The sequence below is a fragment of the Ahaetulla prasina genome, chromosome 10 (assembly GCF_028640845.1).
Source record: "Ahaetulla prasina isolate Xishuangbanna chromosome 10, ASM2864084v1, whole genome shotgun sequence".
NCBI classification, from domain to species: domain Eukaryota; kingdom Metazoa; phylum Chordata; class Lepidosauria; order Squamata; family Colubridae; genus Ahaetulla; species Ahaetulla prasina.
Window position 1 is genome coordinate 25,332,821 of NC_080548.1, and position 24,163 is coordinate 25,356,983.

Consider the following 24,163-nt stretch of genomic DNA (forward strand, 5'->3'; position numbering starts at 1 on the left):
GACGTTTCAATGAAGTCTCATTCGTCATCTTCAGGCTTCAGCTTCGTGCTCCCAGAAGCACGAAGCTGAAGCCTGAAGATGACGAATGAGACTTCGTCAAACGTCGCCAAGACACTTCCAATTTTACACGGGAGAAACCCGAACAACCAAAGACCTATATACAAACACCGTGAAAACCTCAGAAAACATATATATATATATATACATATATATATACATATATATATATACATATATACATATACATATACATATACATATACATATACATATACATATACATACATACATACATACATATATATATATATATATAGGGGCGGCATTTATTCAGAAGCAAGTTGCTCATAAATCATCAAAGGGGAGCTGAAAAAGGAATCATATTATTCAGCCACTCCTAAATTCTCATATTTAGGAGTGGCTGAATAAGTTTCTTTTTCTTCTTTTTTATTTCATTTCTTGCTGTGATGTTGCCACCTTTCCAGTAGCAGGTAGAAACGAAACAGAAACTCTAGACATAGAACAATTTCAAAAAGAAAACTTAACAATATAAATGCTGGACAAAATGGCTCAGAATGGATTGAATAGATTTTAGGGTTGTGGATCCACACAGTCATGGGGTTGGTTGGCCCCATGAGAAGCCCCTCCCCATCTGCATTCAAACTCCCAGTCTCCCCATCGTAGAACTCTCCATTTTTTTTGTAATTTTATAATGTTCTTTTATGCTTTTAAAATTTTTAATCTTAAGTCATTTGGTGTTTAATGCTTCAATTTATTAAATAAATTGTACACCACCAAGATCCCCTCGGCGAGAGAAGGAGAGGGTTAAGAAGTTTGACTTATGGATAAATGAATAAAATATTAATGGATTTTATGATTGAATTGAAAGGCATAGAAACAATCAATGAATAAAATGTATTTCTAGATGCTAAAGTTAATGGTGCAAACTGCAGTGATTCTTGTATTGGCTGATGTGTTGCAATCATTTTAAGATCTCAGAGAGCCAGGAAACAAATTGTATATGGGTGGAGAGAATCCCTTAAATTATAAAGGAAGTGATAGTCCTTTGTTAACATATAGTACCTGGGAGTGGAGCTCAAGCATTCTAGATCTCCACTTCAGAGATCTATCACCTGCAGAAAGGTCGAGGAACGGATTCTAAACTGGTGAGATAGTATTTCTTTAATTATTTAAGAATTGGCAAATTTTATTCTGAATGCGCTTCAAGAAGTACGGATGGGATCTAATTGTAAGCTTTTGAAATCAATATTTTACTCTAGGCTCCTTCACTTAAGATTGGGGGGAAAGTTGCATTTTTTTTTCCTGCTTGCTGAATAATACTTCTAAGTACTATTCCTTTCGTCCTCAGTGAGGTTAATCGTGGCTCGGTGTATTCGCTCAAGATTCCTTGAGAAATCCTGAAGCTCGGATCGTCTTTAAGATGTTCAGCTTCTGAAAATGTTCCCTCATTTCTGATAAATTTGATCACTCGTCTGTTTCTTTTCCTGTTGACTTTTCCTTAAATAATCTGTAATTTCAAAATTTACCTTTGCATTCCCCCAATTAAAAAGTGATAGGAATGGTTAGAAAATAAGTAAATAAGGAATGGAGACCTGGATTTAAATGCCAATATCCACTTTCAATACGTGAATTTGAGTTAGCTGTTTTCTGTCTGCAATAGCTACCTAACTTTTAAGTTTTCTGAGGAGGATAACATGGGGATCGGTTCTCTTGTCTTTCACCATGAAAAATTACTGTAACTCTGAAAGGAAAGACAAAATACAAATGACCTTGAATCCTTTGTATGGATTGCAACACTTTCTTCAGCAGCTGCAAAACTGATATTGAAAGGAAGTAAAGACTCCAATTTCAACACCTTAAAATGAAAACAATTGATTTCATTTTCCAGGCAATAATGCCTATTGACAGTAGAAGCAATACTCCCACTTTTAGAACTCTTGACCTAATGAACTTTTTAAAAGAGACCCACTCCAGCTTATTCACAATCAACAGCCCTGCAGAAACAATGACATCTCACCCTTCCTATGATCTAAAACATGGGTGTCAAACTCAATTTCACTGAGGGCTGCATAAGGGTTGTGTTTGACCTTGGAGGGGTGGCGTGGGCATAGCCAGGGTGGGAGTGGGAGTGGCCAACTTGATATCACTCGTGTCGGGGGGCGTCTGCGGCCCGAGCACTCTGCCAGAGAAAATGGGCTCCCGAGTTCTGTTTTTGGCTGGGCTGGCTGAACCGGCCTCCTGCAACCCTCTCCCTGGTCACACATAGCCCTTCTCAGCTCCGTTTTCACTGGCAGAGGCACCATGAGCTGGTCCTTCACTGTTTTCAGAGCGACCCAGCAGGCCAGATCTAAGCACCGGCCTTGAGTTTGACACCTCTGATCTAAAAGCACCCACTCACAAAGACAATATTGATCCTAACACCCAAGAAATATTGGATGTCAGACGAGAAAGCTGTGGGTGTTTACCGGATTGCTCCCCATATCCGAAATAGCAAAAGAAATAGGACAAAATGGAAGATATAGAAATTCAACCGTTCTGTTCCTAATCCACCTGCTACGCTGTGAAATGCAGAATAACAGGCTGATACAGAAGGCTGAAAGGCTCCCATCCAGGAGACATGGCCAACAAATACTTCTCACATATTAGCACTCTAGACCAACCCTTTTAGGACACATAGCCAGGTGGTCCCATTGCTTTCAGGACTGTCTCCTTAGATAAATAACATAGGCCACATTCTATTAGAATAGGAAGTTTCCATCTTTGTCCCCATTTTTTTTAAAAAAGGAGACAGGGAAGATCTCTAAACCTGTAAGTCTTATGGGTCTTCATTTGAGCAAAATATAGGACTGAATGTGTGTGTGGGGGGGAACCCTCTTGGTGGAAGGACAGGCTCAATTCAGACTGGGGTGCTCCCTAAGAGATAATTGTTCTATTCTACAATGTATTGTGACATACACATTTATTCAGAGGTGGGTTTCAGCAGGTTCTGACCAGTTCTGGAGAACCGGTAGCGGAAATTTTGTGTAGTTCAGAGAATCGGTAGTAAAAATCCTGACTGGCCCCGCCCCATCTATTCTCTGCCTCCCGAGTCCCAGATGATCGGGAGGAAATGAGGATTTTGCAGTAACCTTCCCCTGGAGTGAGGTGGGTGGGATGGGTGGGAAAGGGAATGGGAACGGGAATGGAGATTTTACAGTATCCTTCCCATGCCATGCCCACCAAGCCACGCCCACAAGCTATGCCACGCCCACCAAGCCACACCCACAGAACCAGTAGTTTAAAAAATTTGAAACCCACCACTGCATCTATTGGTAAGGAACTGTGTACCACCTTTATAGTTTTTGACACCACAAACAAAAAACATTTTGTGGAAGAACCAGGACACATTTAAACAAGGAACCCAGATTCTTCTTTTCTGGTAAGTCTCTCCATTCAGATATCTATTTGAAAGTCTACACTAGGGTGAATGGGCCTCCGTTCCAAGGCAATTGAATCGGCAATTTTCCAAAAAAATTTCCACAGTCATCAAGCCCCAGCATGACACCATGGAGTGCTATTACCTTCCCACCAAATTGGTACTTATTTTATCTACTCACATTTTGCATGCTTTTGAACTGCTAGGTGAGCAGGAGCTAGGTCACATGGCACTTCAGGTATTGAACCTGGGCCTGGTGTCTTAACCACTAAGCCACCACCTGGCTCTCAATGGCTCTCATTTTTCTCAGGGAATTTACTGTGCAGTAAAATGTCACAAACACGCATACACAAACACACAGACTTCTGTTTGACAAATTATAAAATAGAATAAATAAATAAATAAGCCCTCAAATTGTTAGCAGACATCTTAACTACTATAAGATGTGTCACCATAAATGATTGCAGTAATGAACATCAATAACATAAAATTAATGTTGTCCTCCAGCTCCTCCCAGACCGCTTGGCCAGTGGCAGACCAGTGAATCCCATAGAAATGAGTGCCCTGCATTTCGGTGCTGCGTTTTGTTCCTGCATCAGCCTTCTGTGCCTGCTCTCTGCCTTGGCCTCAGACTACTGGGTAGCAGATTCCACTCATCATCTGGGTTTATGGAAATTATGTAATCTCAGAGCATGTTATCCACTTGGTGTGGAATTGGTGTCAGGTAAGATTCAATATTCCATAATGCATTGCTAACCTGAAAGGCCCAGGAGCCTCTGCCTTGAATTCTTACCTTGTGTCTGCGTTGGCTCCCTACAGCTTCTTTACATGCCATCCGAACCTTCATGTTTCTGGGGATGATCGCTGGAGCTGTCTCTCTCGGTGGGCTTTGTGTCATGACTAGGCAACCCAGTCTGGGCAAAATCTCCATGAGCCGGATCACATGTATTGCCAGCTTTACTGCAGGTAAGAATGTTTACGAGAGTCTTTTCCCAGATATAGTTTTTTTGTGTGGCTTAGTTCAACACTTTCACTACTACAAACTTATATACCGCTTCGTAGTGCTTTTACAGCCCGCTCTAAGCAGTTTTTTACAGAGTCAGCCTCTTGCCCCCAACAATCTGGGTCCTCAGCCATGAAGGATGGAAGGCTGAGTCAACCTTGAGCCGGTGAGATTTGAACTGCCGAAGTGCAGCTAGCAGTCAGCTGAAGTAGCCTGCAATTCTGCACTCTAACCACTGCGTCACCTTAGCTCTTTATTGGGCTCTTTATTACTATTTATAATGTGTGTGTGTGCATATGTATATGGATTGTAGTACTATATTACTATACTATTATACTATACTATACTATACTATACTATACTATACTATACTATACTATACTATACTATACTATACTATACTATACTATACTATACTATACTATACTATACTATACTATACTATACTCTTTTAAAAAAATGAATAGTAACGTCACGTACCATCTCAGAAAATAGTAGAACTATCTGCTGTTGGATGACCTCTAATATCTAAGCAATATTGAACCAGCCTGATACATGAATGGGACACCAGCCCAAAATCTCAGAGATGTAGGCTAGACATGGAAGTTGAAAAGGCATCCCAAAATAATGGACGTGGCTGTGTCTAAATTGATAATGATGACACAATCACAAAGGTACAAGGCAGTGTACAAAGTTTAAACACCAAAAGAACAACAATAACCGCAAGACCTAATGCAGAAATTTGAGTTTTGGGAAATTGTATAATTGCAATTGTTTCAACTATCTGTTTTCAACTAGACAGGATTACCTCTGGCCCCTTTGGAAACCAAATTGTTTGGAGGCTAATTAACTTCAGTGGGCTTTTCTAAGGCAGAAAAGGCATGCCTGCAATATCTCAACAGATAGTTAATCTCCCCCTTTTTCCTATGGGCCACCCACAGTCCAAAACGTCCACCAATCTGTTCTTTTCATGTTCTTATGGGAAACAGCCAGCCATGCTGGGACATCTGCTCAATGTGTCGTTGAGGTGATAGCAATGTCTCACGGAAGCCGAGGGATGCTTGAATACCATTCTCCCACCCCTCCATCCCACCCACCCAGTTCCCTGTTATTGTCAAGCTGCAAATGAAGGAAAAATGGAGGTGACCATGCAAGTCAGTCTTGACAGCGTAGTTGGGGCCAATGAACCTAGTAGGCATTTCCAAAGGCAGAAAAGGCATGGCTCCAGTATCTCATAAGATGGCCCTGTTTAGTTGAGGGGAGATGGAACATGCCCACTTTGTCCGGCTTTGTAGGATGAACAGAGACAATGGGACAAAGACAGTTCCATAAAGAGCCAGGAGCCAAATAAACAAAGGCTTAATAGATGAAAACCAGCACCTGGAATTGCATTCAGAAACCAACCAACAAACATGGCAGCTCTTGAAGTGGTGGTGTCAGGTGGACCTACTGAAGTGCATGCATAATTACTCATGCAGGTATATTATAGACTGCCTTTAGTTGCCAGTGCGTCTTTCAAGGGCATCTTCAAGGGTGGCCCCATGTACACCAGCCCAGACAAGAGAGGACTAAAGCAGGATTGACTGTAAGAAGAATGTTTTTTTTTTGTTGTTTACATTTATACCCCGCCCTTCTCCGAAGACTCAGGGCGGCTTACAATGTATAAGGCAATAGTCTCATTCTATTTGTATATATATATATATATTTTTACAAAGTCAACTTATTGCCCCCCCAACAATCTGGGTCCTCATTTTACCTACCTTATAAAGGGTGGAAGGCTGAGTCAACCTTGGGCCGGGCTCGAACCTGCAGTAATTGCAGGCTCTGTGTTCTAATAACAGGCTCTGTGTTCTAATAACAGGCTTCTCTATTGCCTGAGCTATCCCGGCCCCTATCCCGGTTTTGATCCAGGAAAGGATGTAGTTCACTGTTACAACAGATTTATGAAGGGAAAAATGTGCACAGAAAACAAAATTGACAAACTGACCCACAGATGTTTTTTCAAAATTGATTTTGAACAGTGTACTTTTGGGGCTACGATACCAGTCTTCCAATATCTCAGGGGGTGCCACAAAGAAGAGGTAGTCAAGCTCTTCTCCAAAGCACCTGAGGGCAGGACAAGAAGCAATGGGTGGAAACTGATCGAGGAGAGAAGCAACCTAGAACTAAGGAGAAATTTCGTCATAGTCAGAACAATTAATCAGTGGAACAACTTGCCTCCAAAAATTGTGAACACTCCAACACTGAAAGTTTTTAAGAAGAGATTGGACAACCATTGGTCAGAAGTGGTGTAGGGTTTCTTGCCTAAGCAGGGGGTTGGACTAGAAGACCTCCAAAGTCCCTTCCAACTCTGTTATTCTGTTCTGTTCTGTTCTGTTCTGTTCTGTTCTGTTCTGTTCTGTTCTGTTCGTTCCGTTCCGTTCCGTTCCATTCCATTCCATTCCATTCTATTCTGTTCTATTCTATCCATGACCTGAATGACTGGGAATCTCCATAGACACATGGCAAATTAATCCATCCTTCCGTGTGCCAGTTTCTGTGTTCTGGAGCAAATATGAAATACTTGGATTATACCAATGCAATAAGAATCCCAAGAGGATGTCGCCTTCTTTGTAATGAGAGTAGAAAAGCCCATTGGTGTCTTCTGTTCTTCTAAAGGAAATGTTTCTGTCTCTCTACCTCTTCCTTGATTTTCAGGCCTCTGCATCATGATTGCTATGTCCATTTCCACAGCAGATATTAGTTCCACCAAGTTCTATGGATGGTCTTTCATCGTGGGTTGGGCCTCTTTTCCTTTGTACTTTCTAACTGGTAAGGATCTTTTTTGGATACCCTGGTGAGATTTTTTTAAAGATACATCTTTATGCATTCTGTGTATTTTCACGACAGTGAAACTTATTTCATTTTGGGTTGGGAACTAAGCACATTTTCCTGGCAGGAGAGGAATCAGCAACATTTAAACATCCAAACATCTATATATCCTGCATTACATCTTACCCAATCCCTTCCTTGGTTGGGGCCAAAAAGATCTGAAGTTCCAAGCATTTAGGAGACACTAGTTTATCTCTTTTTTTTTAATTCAAAACATTTTACCAAAAAAAAAAAATCCCCCCCCTTTCCCCCCAACCCCCCTCCCTTCACTAATACCCTCCCCTCTCCCCCCTGACTTCCCGGAACAAGCACAAGGCATAGTTAAAAATAAAACAAACATATGCTAAGAAAATTTTTCCCCAAAACTATTATACCAATTTTCCCTCTCTAGCTCTGACTTCCTCCTAACATAACCAAAATCCTTCAAAAAAAAAAAAAAGAATTAACAATTAACAATAATAAAATATATAAATCAATAGAACAAATTAATCCTAAAGTATTTAAAACCACTAGTTTATCTCATATACTGTATCTGACATGAAGATTGTGTGCAGTTAAAAACAATAGGTCTATTCTGGACCATTGACTTTTAAGGATTAGAGCTTGGTCATAAACAGATGAATAAAGAGATGAGGTTGAGTTCAGAACTCCATAGATTCCTGGTTATTTATTTTTTAAAAAGTCTATTTCATCTGCTGGGTGACTAATCCATTATTTTTCCCTTTGGACAGGTTGTCTTACTTATATATTGCATAAGAATACAACAACAACAGCATAAGAGAACTACAACACTGTCTTTGGAGATGACCAATGAAGCTGCATTGGTAACCTGGAGGCACAGATCAGAATTATTGGCCCTGCACCAAATTTATAAGCTGAAGCATGAAGGCAGAAGAATTAGTTTAAATGTAGAAAAACAGCCATACATTCCCAGCCCCTCCCCATCTCATTTTTCTCTAAAATATCCAGGTTGTTTCTTTCTGAAGTCCATTTGGATTTGCCAATGTTAAGAACTTTGGGAGACTTCTGCAAGCAGGTCCCAGAAAGCTGGAATTCTACTCTTCTCCCATCTTTCCTGTTCTAGGAAACCAAAGGTGCTTTTTGGTTTATCTGTGGTCTCCAAGGCCCCTATGAGGGGTCTACAACCTTAAACACTCAAAGAGCCATTTGGACTCGTTTCCCACAGAAAAGAAAAAACCGGGAGCCACAAAACCTGGGTGGGCGTGGCCAACTCGACGTCACTCACTTCCACCAGTCACGTGACTCCCTAGCCATGCCTACACAGGGCAGAGAACCGGTTGTTAAAAAACACCGGGAACCACAAAACCTTTTAGACATCTCTCTTTCTCCCTCCCTCCCTCCCTCCCTCCCTCCCTCCCTCCCTCCTTCCCCCCTCTCTCCCTCTCTCCACTTTCTTTCTGTATCTCTATGTCTCTTTCTCTCCCCCTCTATCTGTCCTAGCTGCTTTCCATCCCACACCATCACCCTTACCTTCTCAGCCAGGCGAGGAGTAACTGGGAGTGGAGGGCGAGGGGTGGGGCCAGATAGTGGTGGGATCACCCAACAGGGAGCCACAGCAGAGGGCCCAAAGAGCTGCATGTGGCTCTGGAGCCGCAGGTTGCTGACACCCAATCCACACCCAATTGCACTGTCCAGGTGACCCAGAGGGCACAGATAAACTTCCAAGTGGCCTCCATGACTTTCAGAAAGAGTATTAACAACCAGATGACCGCAAGGAATATAAATCCTTTTATATTACAACTCTAAAGAATTGTATAACTCGTGGCATACGCTCTCAGGCTTTGGCATTTTATAATTGTATCTTATAAATCACCTGTTCTTCAGCATCATATCTGCATAAGCATCTGTTCTTATTTCACATGTTCTTCAACAGAGTCTTTAGGTCTGAAAGGATTTGGAGGGGAAAATGATATTTCCAGTTCAGTTGAATTTATGCAATTTGAACTGCTTTCAACGATGGTTTTTGTATCAATGATGGAACCTTTTTATCTCTAAACATGTGCAAAATATATTCTCCAATAAAAAGGCATAAACATTTGCAGTGTTTCATTACAGTGTTTCATGAGAGTTTTAATGGAGAAGGCAAACTTGATCGGAGTTGGATGCCAACTATGTCAGCTGCCCCTTCAGCACCACTGAAATTAATGGGGACTAAGTAACCATTCATTTTTAGTGAGTTAGGGACTTATTTCTAAAACTTAGTGAGTCCAACATAGAATTTAAGCCTCTGATAAGAAACTCAGAAAACAAAAAACCTCAGAAAACCTATCTTCCATTGAGGACCTGTATAGTGCACGAGTGAAAAAGAGGGCTGTGAAAATATTTACAGACCCCTCACATCCTGGACATAAATTGTTTCAACTCCTACTCTCAAAACGCGCTAAAGAGCACTGCATACCAAAACAAATAGACACAAGAACAGTTTTTTCCTGAACGCCATCATTCTGCTAAACCAATAATTCCCTCAACACTGTCAAACTATTCACTAAGTCTACATTACTATTACTATTAATCTTCTCATTGTTCCTATCACCCATCTCCTGCCACTTATTACTGTGTGACTGTAACTTATTGCTGTATCCTCACGATTTATATTGATTGTTTCCTACATACATTGATGAAGGTATCTTTTCTTTTATGTATACAGAGAGCATATGCACCAAGACAAATTTCTTGTGTGTCCAATCACACTTGGCCAAAAAAGAATTCTATTTACTATATTTTTCAGATTATAAAATGCACTTTTTTCCCTCCTAAAAGAGGCTGAAAATTGGGTTTGTCCGGATATAGCTTTTTCAAAGCTTTTTTTCAGCCCTAACGAGGCGCTAATGAGTGAAGTGATTCCGTGGTTTGCCTGCTTTTCTCATTGCTTCTCTCTCCAAAGATCAGTTATCATTTAGAAGCTGATTTTTATACCAAGCAGAGGATAAAAACCAGCAACCTAATGTGCTGAAATTGACCAGACAAAAGACAGTAGCCAGATGAATACCTGGTAGACAGATTTTTTCCCCCCAATTTTCCTCCCCAAAAACTAAGCTGCGTCTTATACTCCAAAAAATACGGTTCTTCCTCGTCCATCATTTCACTTATATACAGGTCTTACCCTTCTAAGATTACCATTCTTAATATAATATAACAACAGAGTTGGAAGGGACCTTGGAGGCCTTCTAGTCCAATCCCCTGCCCAGGCAGGAAACCCTACAACATCTTAGTCAGATGGTTATCCAACATTTTCTTAAAAATTTCCAGTGTTGGAGCATTCACAACTTCTGCAGGCAAGTCGTTCCACTTATTAATTGTTCTAACTATCAGGAAATTTCTTCTTAGTTCTAAGTTGCTTCTTTCCCTGATTAGTTTCCACCCATTGCTTCTTGTTCTACTCTCAGGTGCTTTGGAGAATAGCTTGACTCCCTCTTCTTTGTGGCAACCCCTGAGATATTGGAAGACTGCTATCATGTCTCCCCTAGTCCTTCTTTTCATTAAACTAGACATACCCAATTCCTGCAATCGTTCTTCATATGTTTTAGCCTCCAGTCCCCTAATCAACTTTGTTGCTCTTCTCTGCACTCTTTCCAGAGTCTCAGCATCTTTTTTACATCGCGGCGACCAAAACTGAATGCAGTATTCCAAGTGTGGCCTTACCAAGGCATTATAAAGATATCCTCTCTCTCTCTGTTCTTTTGTTCTTGCACCTTCTTGTTCTGACCATCCTGTTCTACCCTCACTCTTTCTTCTTGCCCCAGTGGTTTTTCTTCTACTTGTAATTCATCTTGACTTTCACTTTCAGTCTCCTCTCTACTTTCCTGTTCTTCGCTTGCAGTAAAATGGTGTTCAAAAAATTCATGTGCTTTATCTAAGGTACCCATCCTAAATTTTTTATCTTGCCAGGAGACCAGAATTCCTTCTGGTATCAACCATCTGAATGTCACATTATATTTGATCAATTGTGCCGTCAAAAATTGATTCTGTCTCCTCTGTTCTCTCACTCTCCTAGGTATCTGTTTTAAAGTCAGAATTTCTCTCCCTTTATTTATTTATTATTTTATTTATTTATTTATTTATTTAATTTATATACCACCCTTCTCCCGAAGGACTCAGGGCGGTTTACAGCCAAATAAAACAGATTACACAAAAAATTAAAAGCATCTTAAAAATCTAATTCAATTAAGCTGAAACAAAAATTTAAAACTATAATAAAACCATAATAAAACCCATGTTAAAATTACATTAAGCCAGCCCTGCGCGATAAAACAAAAAGGTCTTTAATTTGCGTCGGAAGGTCCGGAGGTCAGGGAGTTGACGTAACCCCAGAGGCAGCTCATTAAAGAGGGCAGGCGCCCTGACAGAGAAGGCCCTCCCCCGGGGGGTCGCCAGTCGACATTGTTTGACTGACGGCACCCTGAGGAGACCCTCCCTATGGGAGCGCACAGGTCGATGGGAGGCAATTGGTGGCAGCAGGCAGTCCCGTAAATAACCCGGTCCTATGCCATGGAGCGCTTTAAAGGTGGTAACCAACACCTTGAATTGCACCCGGAAGACCACCAGAAGCCAGTGCAGCTTGCACAGGAGAGGTGTTACATGGGAGCCTTGAGTTGCTCCCTCTATGACCCTTTGTATTTCATAGGTTCATCTCTCGTTCTTTTGTAATACTTCACCTCTCAGTGTCTTCTTGGTAAACCTCACATGTACCTCTTTTGGTAATTTATGCCTTCTTGCATAGTTTGCATGAATTCTAAGTATTTCCTCTATATCTCTTTGTACATCCTGCTTATTTCTCTGTAGTACGTCGGCCAGCAGCTCTATCATGATGATAATTTTTGTGTATCTCATTTTTTCTCCGTGTTTCAATTTTCTTCTTTATAACTGCTGTTCTAATAGCAAATCCTTCATAAAAGTTATTGCATTACATTCTTGATTAATTATCTTTCCATTGATACATATTTTTATGGTGCTACTCCCCAAAAAAGTGGTGTTATTAGCCATTAAACCTCAAAAATACACTTTTTCCCAAAGGTTTCCATAGTTTTGGCCACTATTGTGTAGAGAAGCAGAGAAGGGCTGCAGCAGGAGGGTGGGGAAAGGGGAAGGTTCAGGGGTGAAATCCAATAGGTTCTGACAGGTTCTGCAGAACCGGTGGCAGAAATTTTGAGTAGTTTGGAGAACCGGTAAATACCACCTCTGGCTGCCGTAGAGTGGGGTGGGAATGGAGATTTTGCAATATCCTTCCCCCAGGAGTGGGATGGGAATGGAGATTTTGTAGTATCCTTCCCCTGGAATGGGGTGGGAATGGAGATTTTGCAGTATCCTTCCCCTAGAGTGGGGAAGGAATGGAGATTTTGCAGTATCCTTCCCCTGGAATGGGGAAGGAATGGAGATTTTGCAGTATCCTTCCCCTGCCATATCCACCAAGCCACACCACTCCCATCAAACCACACTCACAGAACCAGTAGTAAAAAAAATTGGATTTCACCACTGGGAAGGTTGGGAGCTAACCCAATCCATTCCCTCCTATGTAGTTAAAGTTGTGCATGAAGAAACCCACTCAGAGTATCTTAAGAAGGAGGCTGCTCTAGTGCTATGTTTCCCACCCCGCTCATCTTTAATTAAGTATCACTAGGTGTGAATGGAAACTTCTCTGCTTTCTCCAAAAGTGGACTATGGGTTATTGCTTATTGCATCTTCTGTTCCCCTCTTCTGCCATCTGTCAGGAATAAAGTTGCTGAACGAACATGTAGCTTTTGGAAAAGTCACCTGCCCCATTTCTTTCGAACAAATGCTAAGTTTTGAGACGCAGAACATTTCCAGTCTGTGTTTTGAACCTGTGTCTATTCTAATTTCTTAAGTGTTTCCTTCAGTTCTGCTTGGTTAAAATGTCAGACTGAAAAGCCATGGATCTCTTTACCATTCAATTGAACAGTTCTAATAATAAGGATGGGGGGGGGAAAGATTCTAGGGTTTAGCCTGAGTAAGTTAATTAGCTTATTTCTAGGTTCAGATTGACTGAAGGCCTTTAGAGACCTGAATCTGGACGTCACCAGTCTTCAAACTGATGGAAGAAATGTCCATCTGGGTTCAGTTCCAAGTGGGGAGAAAGACACTGGAAACATGGTGGCTGTTTGGAAAAATGGTTTAATGGTGGACAGTAGGGAATTTATTCAGAAGCCAGTGGCTCATAATGATCAAAGGGGAGCTGAAAAAGGAATCATATTCCCCATTCCTCATATCTTAGGAGTGGCTGAATAAGTTTCTTTTTCTTCTCTTTTATTTCGTTTCTTGCTGTGATGTCGCCAACTTTCCAGTAACAAGTAGAAACGAAACAAAAACTCTAGACATAGAACAATTTCAAAAAGAAAACTTAACAATATAAATGCTGGACAAACTGGCTCAGAATGGATTGAATAGATTTTAGGGTTGGGGTCCACACAGTCACAGGGCTAGTTGGCCCCATGAGAAGCCCCTCCCCATCTGCATTCAAACTCCTAGTCTCTCCATCGTAGAACTCTCCATTTTGGGGGGGTAATTGTATAATGCTGTTTTACGCTTTTAAAATTTTTAATCTGAAGTCATTTGGTTTTTCATGTTTCAATTTATTAATTAAATTGTACACCACCAAAGCCCCTCTTTGAGAGAGGGGGATGGTTAAGTAGTTTGATCAGTGAATAAATTAGTAAAATATTAATGGATTTTATGAGTGAATTGAAAGGCATAGAAACTTAATCAATGAATCAAATTTATTTCTAGATGCTAAGTTTAATGTTGTACCTTGATGAACGTATCTTTTCTTTTATGTACACTGAGAGCATATGCACCAAGACAAATTCCTTGTGTGTCCAATGACACTTGGCCAATAAAATTCTATTCTATTCTATTCTAATGGTTCAAACTGCGGTGACTTTTGCATTGGCTGATGCGTTGCAATCGTTTTAAGATCTCAGAGAACCAAAAATTAAGAAATTCAACAGGAAACAAATTGTATATAGGTGGTTAAGGTCACTTAAACTATAAAGGAAGTGATAGTCATCGACAGAGTATCTCGGTGTGCAGTTCATGCATTCTAGATCTCCACTTCAGAGAGTTATCACCTGCAGGAAGGTCAAGGAACAGATTCTAAGCTGGTCAGATAGTATTTCTTTATGTCTTTAATCATTTAAGAATTGGCAAATTTTATGTATGTATGTATGTATGTATTTCGTCAAGCATGTGTTTGATAACAGATACCAGTGTGAACATAATTATGAATACATGAAATGGATAAGAATGAAAGGAAACATTAGCACAGGGACGGTAGGCACATTGGTGCACTTAAGCATGCCCCTTAAAGACCTCTTAGGAATGGGGTGAAGTCGACGGTAGACAGTTTAAGGTTAAAGTTTTGGGGAAGAAACCACTCGGTTGCTGAAGTCGTATTTTCTGCAGTCGAGTTTGGAGCAGTTTACCATGAGTTTGTATCTATTGTGTGCTCTTGTATTGTTTGGGTTGAAGCTGAAGTAGTCATTGACTGGTAGGATATTGTAGCAGATAATTTTATTTAGGCTGGCCTAATATTTTAATATTTTAAATGGGGTTTTAAATTGGAGTTTAACTTAAGTCTTTAGTTTTTTTTACTTAATTTTATCCGTTAGCCAAATTGAATAAGCTTTTTAAAAATGTTCTTAATTTTTTATACTTTTGTTTTATCTGGCTGTAAACCGCCCTGAGTCCTTCGGGAGAAGGGCGGTATACAAATCAAAACAATAAATAAATAAATGTACTACGCTTAGGTCAGACCGAAGACAGCGAAGTTCTTAGTTGTCTAAGGCCAAAATTTCAAGTCTGGTGGCATAAGGTATTTTGTTGTGAGCAGAGGAGTGGAGGGCTCTTCTCGTGAAATATCTCTTGACTCATTTGATTGTATTAATGTTTGATATAGAGTGCAGGTTCCAGACAGATGAGCTGTATTCGAGAATTGGTCTGGCAAAAGTTTTGTATGCCCTAGTTTGTAGTTCAATATTACCGAAGAAGAGGCTAAAATCACACACATACACACACATATCTGTTTGACAAATTATAAATAAATAAATAAATCCTCAAATGGTTAGCAGACAAAGTGATTAAGATGCATCACCATAAATGATCGAAGTAATGAACATCAATAACATAAAATTAATGTTGTCCTCCAGCTCCATCCCAGACCGCTTGGCCAGTGGCAGACCAGTGCATCCCATAGAAATGAGTGCCCTGCATTTCGGTGCTGCGTTTTGTTCCTGCATCAGCCTCCTGTGCCTGCTCTCTGCCTTGGCCTCAGACTACTGGGTAGCAGAGTCCGAAATACATATGGGTCTATGGAAATTGTGTGATCATGAAGAATGTCACCCATTTGGTGTGAAAGAGGTATCAGGTAAGATTCAATATTTCAAATGCATTGCTAACCTGAAAGGCTCAGGGGCCTCTGCCTTGAATTCTTAACTTGTGTCTGCATTGTCTCCCTACAGCTTCCATACATGCCACCCGAACCTTCATGTTACTGGGGGTGATCGCTGGAGTTGTCTCTCTCGGTGGGCTTTGCGTCATGACTAGGCAACCCAGTCTGGGCAATATCTCCATAAGCCGGATCACATGTATTGCCAGCTTTACTGCAGGTAAGAATGTTTACAAGAATCTTTTCCCAGATATGTTTTTTTTTGTGTGTGGCTTAGTTCAACACTATCACTACAAATAGCAATAGCACTTAGACTTATATACCGCTTCATGGTGCTTTTATTTATTTATTTAATTTATTTTCATCAAGCGTGTATTTGATAACAGATACAAGTGTAAACATGATTATGAATATATGAAATGGATACAAATAAAAGGAAACATTGGAACAGGGACGGTAGACACTTTGGTGTGCTTATGCACGCCCCTTACAGATCTCTTAGGAATGGGGTGAGGTCAACAGTAGACAGTTTAAGCTTAAAGTTTTGGGGGTTTGGGGAAGAAACTAAAGAGTCAGGTAGTGCATTCCAGGCATTGACCACTCTGTTGCTGAAGTATTTTCTGCAATTGAATTTGGAGCGGTTTAACTTGAGTTTGTATCTATTGTGCGCTCTTGTATTGTGGTTGAAGCTGAAGTAGTCATTGACAGGTAGGACATTGTAGCAGATGATTTTATGTACTACACATGGGTCAGACCGAAGGCGACGTAGTTCTAAGTTGTCTAAGCACAACATTTCAAGTCTAGTGGCATAAGGTATTCTGTTGCGAGTAGAGGAGTGGAAGACTCTTCTCGTGAAATATCTCTGAACTCGCTCAATTGTATTAATGTCTGATATGCAGTGCGGATTCTATGAAGATGAACTTTATTTGAGAATTGCTCTAGCAAATCTTTTGTATGCTCTGGTTAGCAGTACAATATTACCAGAGAAGAAGCTATGCAAGATTAGGTTAACAACTCTTAATGCTTTTTGGCAATGCTGTTACAGTGAGCTCTGGCACTTAGATCATTTGAGATGAGTACTCCTAGGCAGAGGTGGGTTTCAGCAGGTTCTTACAGGTTCTGGAGAACCGGTAGCAAAAATTTTGAGTAGTTTTGAGAACCGGTAAATACCACCTCTGACTGGCCCCTCCCCATCTATTCTCTGCCTCCCGAGTCCCAGATGATCAGGAGGAAATGCAGATTTTGCAGTAACCTTCCCCTGGAGTGGGGAGGGAATGGAGATTTTACAGTATCCTTCCCCTGCCACACCCAGCAAGCCACACCCAACAAGCCATGCCATGCCCCAAAAACCACACCCGCAGAACCAATACTAAAAAAATTTAAAACCCACCATTGCTCTTAGGTCCTTGAAAGAGGGAGGGTCATCTACAAGGTTGTGTCCACCCAGCTTGTATTTTGTGTTCTGTTTTTTTTTTTGCCAGTGTGTAAGTCAGAGCATTTGTTGGTTGAGATTTGAAGTTGCCAATTGTTTGACCATTCTGACACATAGTCAAGGTCTTTTTGAAGGGTAGCAGCATTGTCCGTGGTGTTTAATAGTTTTATATCATCAGCGAAAAGAACGCAGTTGCTTATAATATGATCGCAAAGGTCATTTATGTAAATTATAAAGAGTGTTGGTCCTAAAACGCTGCCTTGGGAGACACCACTGTTAACAAGTGCAGGATTTGATAGGGCGCTCCCTGTTTGACAGGAACGCAGCTAGCCACTTACGCAGGGGTCCAGAAATGCCATAAGATTTTAGTTTTAGAAGTAGTTTGTCATGTACCACTGAAACGAAGGCTTTACAGAAGTCTATGTAAATTGCATCTATTACTTTGCCCTGATTGAGTTGTGTAGTCCATATGTTTTTGCAGTGTAGGAGTTGCAGATTACAGGATCATTTTTTTCTGAAACCAAATTTTTTGTTAGAATTTACAACCCTCTCTAAATTGTTTTTTATAAAGTCAGCCTATTGCCCCCAACAATCTGGGTCCTCATTTTAGCCACCTCGGAAGGATGGAAGGCTGAGTCAACCTTGAGCCTGGTGAGATTTGAACTGCAGAACTGCAGCTAGCAGTCAGCTGAAGTAGCCTGCAGTGCTGCACTGTAACCACTGCACCACCTTGGCTCTTTATTAAGCTCTTTATTACTATCTATAATGTGTTTGTGTGTGTGTGTGTGTGTGTGTGTGTGTGTATGCATATGTATATGTATTATAGTACTGTACTATTATACTATACTACTCTACTCTGCACTACACTATACTATAGTCTTTTAGTCTTTAAAAAACAAAGAATAGTAATGTTACGTACCATCTCAGAAAATAGTACAACTATCTGCTGTTGGATGACCTCAAATATCTAAGCAATATTGAACCAGCCTGATACATGAATGGGACACCAGCCCAAAATCTCAGAGTTGTAGGCTAGACATGAAAGTTGAAAAGGCATCCCAAAATAATGGACACGGCTGTTTTCTAAATTCATGATGATGATACAATCAGAAAGGTACAAGGCAGTGTACAAACTTAAAACATCAAAACAACAGCAATAACCTTAAGACCAAATACAGAAATTTGAGTTTTGGAAAATTGTATAATTGCAATTGTTTCAACTATCTGTCCAACATTCCCCAATCGTACCAACAATGAGTACAATGACTTAACACATATAGACTTCACAGAAGATAATGTTGAAAAAGCTCTTTACAAACTGAAACCATCTTTATTTATTGGGGCTGATGGACTATGTGCATATTTCTTAAAAAAACTTTCCACTAATATAGCAGAACCCCTAAACATAATCTTTGATAAAGCTTTCACGACTAGCTCCCTTCCCAAACTTTGGTCTCTAGCCACAGTCATCCCTATCTTCAAAAAAGGAGATCCCAGCCTAGTTGAAAATTACAGACCAATCTCTCTATGCTGCGTCACCTGCAAAGTAATGGAATCTATCATCAACCAATCCATTACCCTCCACCTAGAAACAACCAACCTACTCTCTAATAAACAATTTGGTTTCAGAAAAAAATTGTCATGTAACTTACAACTTCTCCACTGCAAAAACCTATGGACTATTAATCATGATCAAGGCAAAGCAATAGATGCAATCTACATAGACTTCTGCAAAGCTTTTGAGTCAGCAGTACATGATAAACTTCTCCTAAAACTAAAATCCTAGGGCATTTCAGGACCTCTTCACAATTGGATAACTGCTTTCCTGTCAAACAGACAAGTGGTCAAAATTGGCAATGCTCTATCAAATCCTGTTCCTGTCAAAAGTGGTGTTCCTCAAGGCAGCGTTCTTGGACCAACGCTCTTCATACTATACATAAATGATCTCTGTGACTTTATCTCTAGTTATTGTGTTCTCTTTGCTGACAATGTCAAATATTTAACGCCACCAACAATACTACTACCCTTCAAAAAGACCTTGACTTTGTATCCGATTGGTCTAAAACTTGGCAACTCCAAATCTCAGCCAGCAAATGCTCAGTCTTACATATTAAAAAAAAGAACCCAAACACTAAGTACAAGCTTGATGGACATTACCTTACAGATGACCCCCTCCTGTTAAAGACCTTGGAGTTTTCATATCAAATGATCTAAGTGCCAAAGCCCACTGCAACTACATAGCAAAAAAGGCTCTAAGAGTTGTAAACCTAATTTTGCATAGCTTCTTTTCCAAAAACTCTACACTACTAACCAGAGCATACAAAACATTTGCTAGACCTATTCTTGAGTACAGCTCACCTGTCTAGAACCCATACCACATCTCTGACATTAATACAATTGAATGCGTTCAGAAATATTTTACAAGAAGAATTCTCCGCTCCTCTGAAAACAACAAAATACCTTATACCACCGGACTTGAAATCCTGGGATTAGAAAACTTAGAACTCCGCCGACTCCGACAAGACCTGTGTTTAACAGAATCATCTACTGCAATATCCTTCCTGTTAAAGATTACTTCAGCTTCAATCGCAATAATACAAGAGCAAACAATAGATTTAAACTTAATGTTAACCACTTCAATCTTGATTGCAGCAAATATGACTTTTGTAACAGAGTTGTTAACGCTTGGAACACACTACCTGACTCTGTGGTCTCTTCTCAAAATCCCAAAAACTTCAACCAAAAACTGTCTACTATTGACCTCACCCCATTCCTAAGAGGACTATAAGGGGCGTGCATAAGAGCACAAAAGTGCCTACCGTTCCTGTCCTATTGTTTCCTTTCATTATATCAAATTAATATAGTTATTGCATACTTTTGCTTATATATATGCTTATTTGATGAGTTGTTGTTTTATGTTGATGCTTGTGTATACTGTTGTGACAAAATAATAATAATAATAATAATAATAATAATAATAATAATAATAATAATAATAATAATAATAATAATAATAAAAACTAGACAGGATTACCTCATCCTCTGGCCCCCTTGAAAACCAATTTGGTTAGGGGCTAATTAACTTCAGTGGGTTTTTCTAAGGCAGATCTCAACAGGTAGTTAATCCTCCCTTTTTCCTACGGGCCACGCAGAGTCCAAAACGTCCACCAATCTCTTCTGTTCATTTTCTTATGGGAAACAGCCAGCCATGCTGGGCCATCTGCTCGGTGTGTCCTTGAGGCGACAGCAATGTCTCACGGAAGCCGACAGATGCTTGAGTACCATTCTCCCACCCCTCCATCCCACCCACCCAGTTCCCTGTTATTGGCAAGCTGCAAATGAAGGAAAAATGTAGGTGAAAGTGCATTCCATCCATCCCCCTCCCTGCTATTGTCGAGCTGTGAGCAAAGGAAAAATGGAGGTGACCATGCAAGTCAGTCTTGACAGCATGGTTGGGGCCAATGAACCTAGTGGGCATTTCCAAAGGCAGAAGAGGCATGGCTCCACTATGGCCCTGTTTAGTTGAGGAGAGATGGAACATGCCCACTTTGTCCGGCTTTGTAGGATGAACAGAGACAATGGGACAAAGACAGTTCCATAAAGAGCCAGGAGCCAAATAAACAAAGGCTTAATAGATGAAAACCAGCACCTGGAACTGCATTCAGAAACCAACCAGCAAACATGGCAGCTCTTGAAGTGGTGGTGTCAGGTGGAACCTACTGAAGTGCATTCATAATTACTCATGCAGGTATTATAGACTGCCTTTAGTTGCCAGTGCGTCTTTCAAGGGCATCTTCAAGTGTGGCCCCATGTGCACCAGCCCAGACAAGAGAGGACTAAAGCAGGATTGACTGTAAGAAGAGTATTTTCATCCAGGAAAGGATCACTGTTACAACAGATTTATGAATGGAAAAATATGCACAGAAAACTAAATTAACCCACAGATGCTTTTTCAAAAGGCAACTGGACTTTCTTTGTTTTTTACTGAAGATGTTTCGCTTCTCATTCAAGAAGCTACTTAAAGTTCTCTTCTTGGAAGAGAAGCAAAACGTTTTCAAGGAAAAATAAAGGAAGTCTAATAAGCTTTTGAACAAAGTAGTTTTGGGACAACCATGACCTGAATGACTGGGAATCTCCATAGACACTTGGAAATTAACCCTCCTTCCGTGTGCCAGTTTCTGTGTTCTGGAGCAAATATGAAATACTTGGATTATACCAATGCAATAAGAATCCCAAGAGGATGTTGCCTTCTTTGTAATGAGAGAAGAAAAGCCCATTGATGTCTTACGTTCTTCTAAAGGAAATGTTTCTATCTCTCTCCCTCTCCCTTGATTTTCAGGCTTCTGCGTCATGATTGCTATGTCCATTTTCACAGGAATGACTGGTTCCACCAACTTCTATGGATGGTCTTTCGGCTTTGGTTGGGCCTCTTTTCCTTTATACTTTCTAATTGGTAAGAATCTTTTTTGGATACAACAGTGAAAATTATTTCATTTTGGGTTGGGAACTAAGCACATTTTCCTGGCAGCAGAGGACTCAACAACATTTAAACATCCAAACATCTATATATCCTGCATTACATCTTATCCAATCCCTTGCTTGGTTGGGACCAAAACGATCTGAAGTTCCAAGCATTTAGGAGACACTAGTTTATCTCATATACTGTATCTGACATGAAGACTGTGTGCAGTTAAAAACAATAGGTCTATTCTGGACCATTGACTTTTAAGGATTAGAGCTTGGTCATAAACAGATGAATAAAGAGATGAGGTTGAGTTCAGAACTCCATAGATTCCTGGTTATTTATTTTTTTAAAATTCTACTTCATCTGCTGGGTGACTAATCCATTATTTTTCCCTTCGGACAGGTTATCTTACTTATATGTTGTATAAGAATACAACATCAACAGCATAGGAGAACTACAACACTGTCTTTGGAGATGACCAGTGAAGCTGCATTGGTAACCTGGAGGCATAGATCAGAATTATTGGCCCTGCACCAAATTTATAAGCTGAAGCATGAAGGCAGAAGAATTAGTTTAAATGTAGAAAAACAGCCATACATTCCCAGCCCCTCCCCATCCCATTTTTCTCTAAAATATCCAGGTTGTTTCTTTCTGAAGTCCATTTGGATTTGCAAATGTTAAGAACTTTGGGAGACTTCTGCAAGCAGGTCCCAGAAAGCCTGAATTCTACTCTTCTCCCTTCTTTCCTGTTCCAGGAAACCAAAGGTGCTTTTTGGTTTATCTGTGGTCTCCAAGGTCCCCACCAGGGGTCTGCAACCTTAAACACTCAAAGAGCCATTTGGACCCATTTCCCACAGAAAAGAAAACACCGGGAGCCACAAAACCTGGGTGGGAGTGGCTAAATCGACATCACTCACTCCCAACAGTCATATGACCCCCTAGCCATGCCTACACAGGGCAGAGAACTGGTTGTTAAAAAACACCGGGAACCACAAAACCCTTTTGACATCTCTCTCTCCCTCCCGCCCGCCCTCTTCCTCTCTTTTTCTGTCTCTCTCTACATCTCTCTCTCCCCCTTTCTCTGCCCCGGCTGCTTTCCATCCCCCACCATCAACTTTACCTTCTCAGGGCAGTCAAGGAGTGACTGGGAGGGGAGGGTGAGGGGCGGGGTCAACCAGTGGTGGGATCACCTGACAGGGACCCCCAGTAGTGGGCCCAAAGAGCTGCATGCGGGTCTAGAGCCACAGGTTGCTGACACCCAGTCCACAGCTATTTGCACTATCCAGGTGACCCAGAGGGCACAGATAAACCTCCAAGTGGCCTCCACGACTTTTAGAAACCAGATGACCGCAAGGCATATAAATCCTTTCCCTCCTCCACCATTCAATCAGAACTGAAGAAGCATCCTGGATGAGAAGTGAAACATCTTCAAGGAGGAAAAAAAGTCCAATTGCCTTTTGTAAAAGGAACTTTTGGGCTATCCCTGATCTGGATGACTGAGAATCTCCATAGATTCTGTCAGGAAAGTTGATTTCCATTCTGCCCAAGGGAAAAAAATAAAATAAAATTAATTTTCTTCCTGCCAAAACAAAATGGGATGGGATTGTCCCTGGCATCCCTTCCTTCCTCTGATGGGGATCAAGAATTCTCTGGATAAAAATCCCCAACTTCACCTTCATTGCATCTCAGACTTCCCCCTTTTCCATATCGTACCTTTAAAATTTTATTTTCTAGAAATCAGAGTTTTTGCATTTTAGGATAAGGAACTCTAAAGAATTGTATTACTCGTGGCATACGCTCTCAGGCTTTGGCATTTTATAATTGTATCTTATAAATCACCTGTTCTTCAGCATCATATCTGCATAATCACCTGTTCTTATGTCACCTGTTCTTCAACAGAGTCTTTAGGTCTGAAAGTATTTGGAGGGGAAAATGATATTTCCAATTCAGTTGAATTTATGCAATTTGAACTGCTTTCAACAATGGCTTTTGTATCAATGAGTGAACTTTTTATCTCTAAACATGTACAAAATATATTCTCCAATAAAAAGGCATAAACATTTGCAGTGTTTCATTACAGTGTTTCATGAGAGTTTCAATGGAGAAGGGAAATTTGATCCGAGTTGGATGCCAACTATGTCAGCTGCCTATTCAGCACCACTGAAATTAATGGGGACTAAGTAACCATTCATTTTCAGTGAGTTAGGGACTTATTTGTAACTTAGCAAGTCCAACATAGAATTTAAGTTTTTTTTACTCAAATTCATTGATTTTTTTTCTCCACTTCTAGTCCCCACATATTTTATGAACAGAGTATTGGCCATATCTTATCTTATATAACTTATCATATCCAAGTACATTTTACTTAGTTACAATTTCTGCCAAAATATTCCTTTTCTATATTTTTAATAATATCTTAATATTTCTATGCTTATTTATATAAGCAACATCTTCATTCACCCTCAAGTTATAATTTCTCCATGTTTACTCATATATATATATATATATATATATATATATATATATATATATATATA

At 40.3% G+C, this 24,163-nt stretch overlaps 2 protein-coding genes across 2 annotated transcripts; both read left to right on the forward strand.

The window, feature by feature from the left end:
• Positions 1 to 1,095: 1,095 nt before the first annotated feature.
• On the forward strand, positions 1,096 to 9,328 carry LOC131204706 (protein NKG7-like). The gene is made up of 5 exons (XM_058196221.1): positions 1,096 to 1,166; positions 3,944 to 4,160; positions 4,256 to 4,402; positions 7,137 to 7,250; positions 8,042 to 9,328. The coding sequence occupies exons 2-5, from the start codon at positions 3,992 to 3,994 to the stop codon at positions 8,086 to 8,088; spliced, it is 477 nt and encodes a 158-aa protein (XP_058052204.1). The 5' UTR covers positions 1,096 to 1,166; positions 3,944 to 3,991; the 3' UTR covers positions 8,089 to 9,328.
• A 6,204-nt stretch (positions 9,329 to 15,532) lies between these two features.
• Positions 15,533 to 23,676, forward strand: LOC131204471 (lens fiber membrane intrinsic protein-like). The gene is made up of 4 exons (XM_058195820.1): positions 15,533 to 15,708; positions 15,803 to 15,949; positions 21,501 to 21,614; positions 22,029 to 23,676. The coding sequence occupies exons 1-4, from the start codon at positions 15,540 to 15,542 to the stop codon at positions 22,073 to 22,075; spliced, it is 477 nt and encodes a 158-aa protein (XP_058051803.1). The 5' UTR covers positions 15,533 to 15,539; the 3' UTR covers positions 22,076 to 23,676.
• Positions 23,677 to 24,163: the final 487 nt, after the last annotated feature.

Bases quoted from the DNA above. Each gene is read 5' to 3' on its own strand.
- LOC131204706 (XM_058196221.1), top strand. From the start codon at position 3,992: ATGAGTGCCCTGCATTTCGGTGCTGCGTTTTGTTCCTGCATCAGCCTT. The intron at 4,403-7,136 runs GTAAGAATGTTT...CTTGATTTTCAG, and splicing joins TATTGCCAGCTTTACTGCAG to GCCTCTGCATCATGATTGCT. The intron at 7,251-8,041 runs GTAAGGATCTTT...CCCTTTGGACAG, and splicing joins TCCTTTGTACTTTCTAACTG to GTTGTCTTACTTATATATTG.
- LOC131204471 (XM_058195820.1), top strand. From the start codon at position 15,540: ATGAGTGCCCTGCATTTCGGTGCTGCGTTTTGTTCCTGCATCAGCCTC. The intron at 15,709-15,802 runs GTAAGATTCAAT...GTCTCCCTACAG, and splicing joins TGGTGTGAAAGAGGTATCAG to CTTCCATACATGCCACCCGA. The intron at 15,950-21,500 runs GTAAGAATGTTT...CTTGATTTTCAG, and splicing joins TATTGCCAGCTTTACTGCAG to GCTTCTGCGTCATGATTGCT.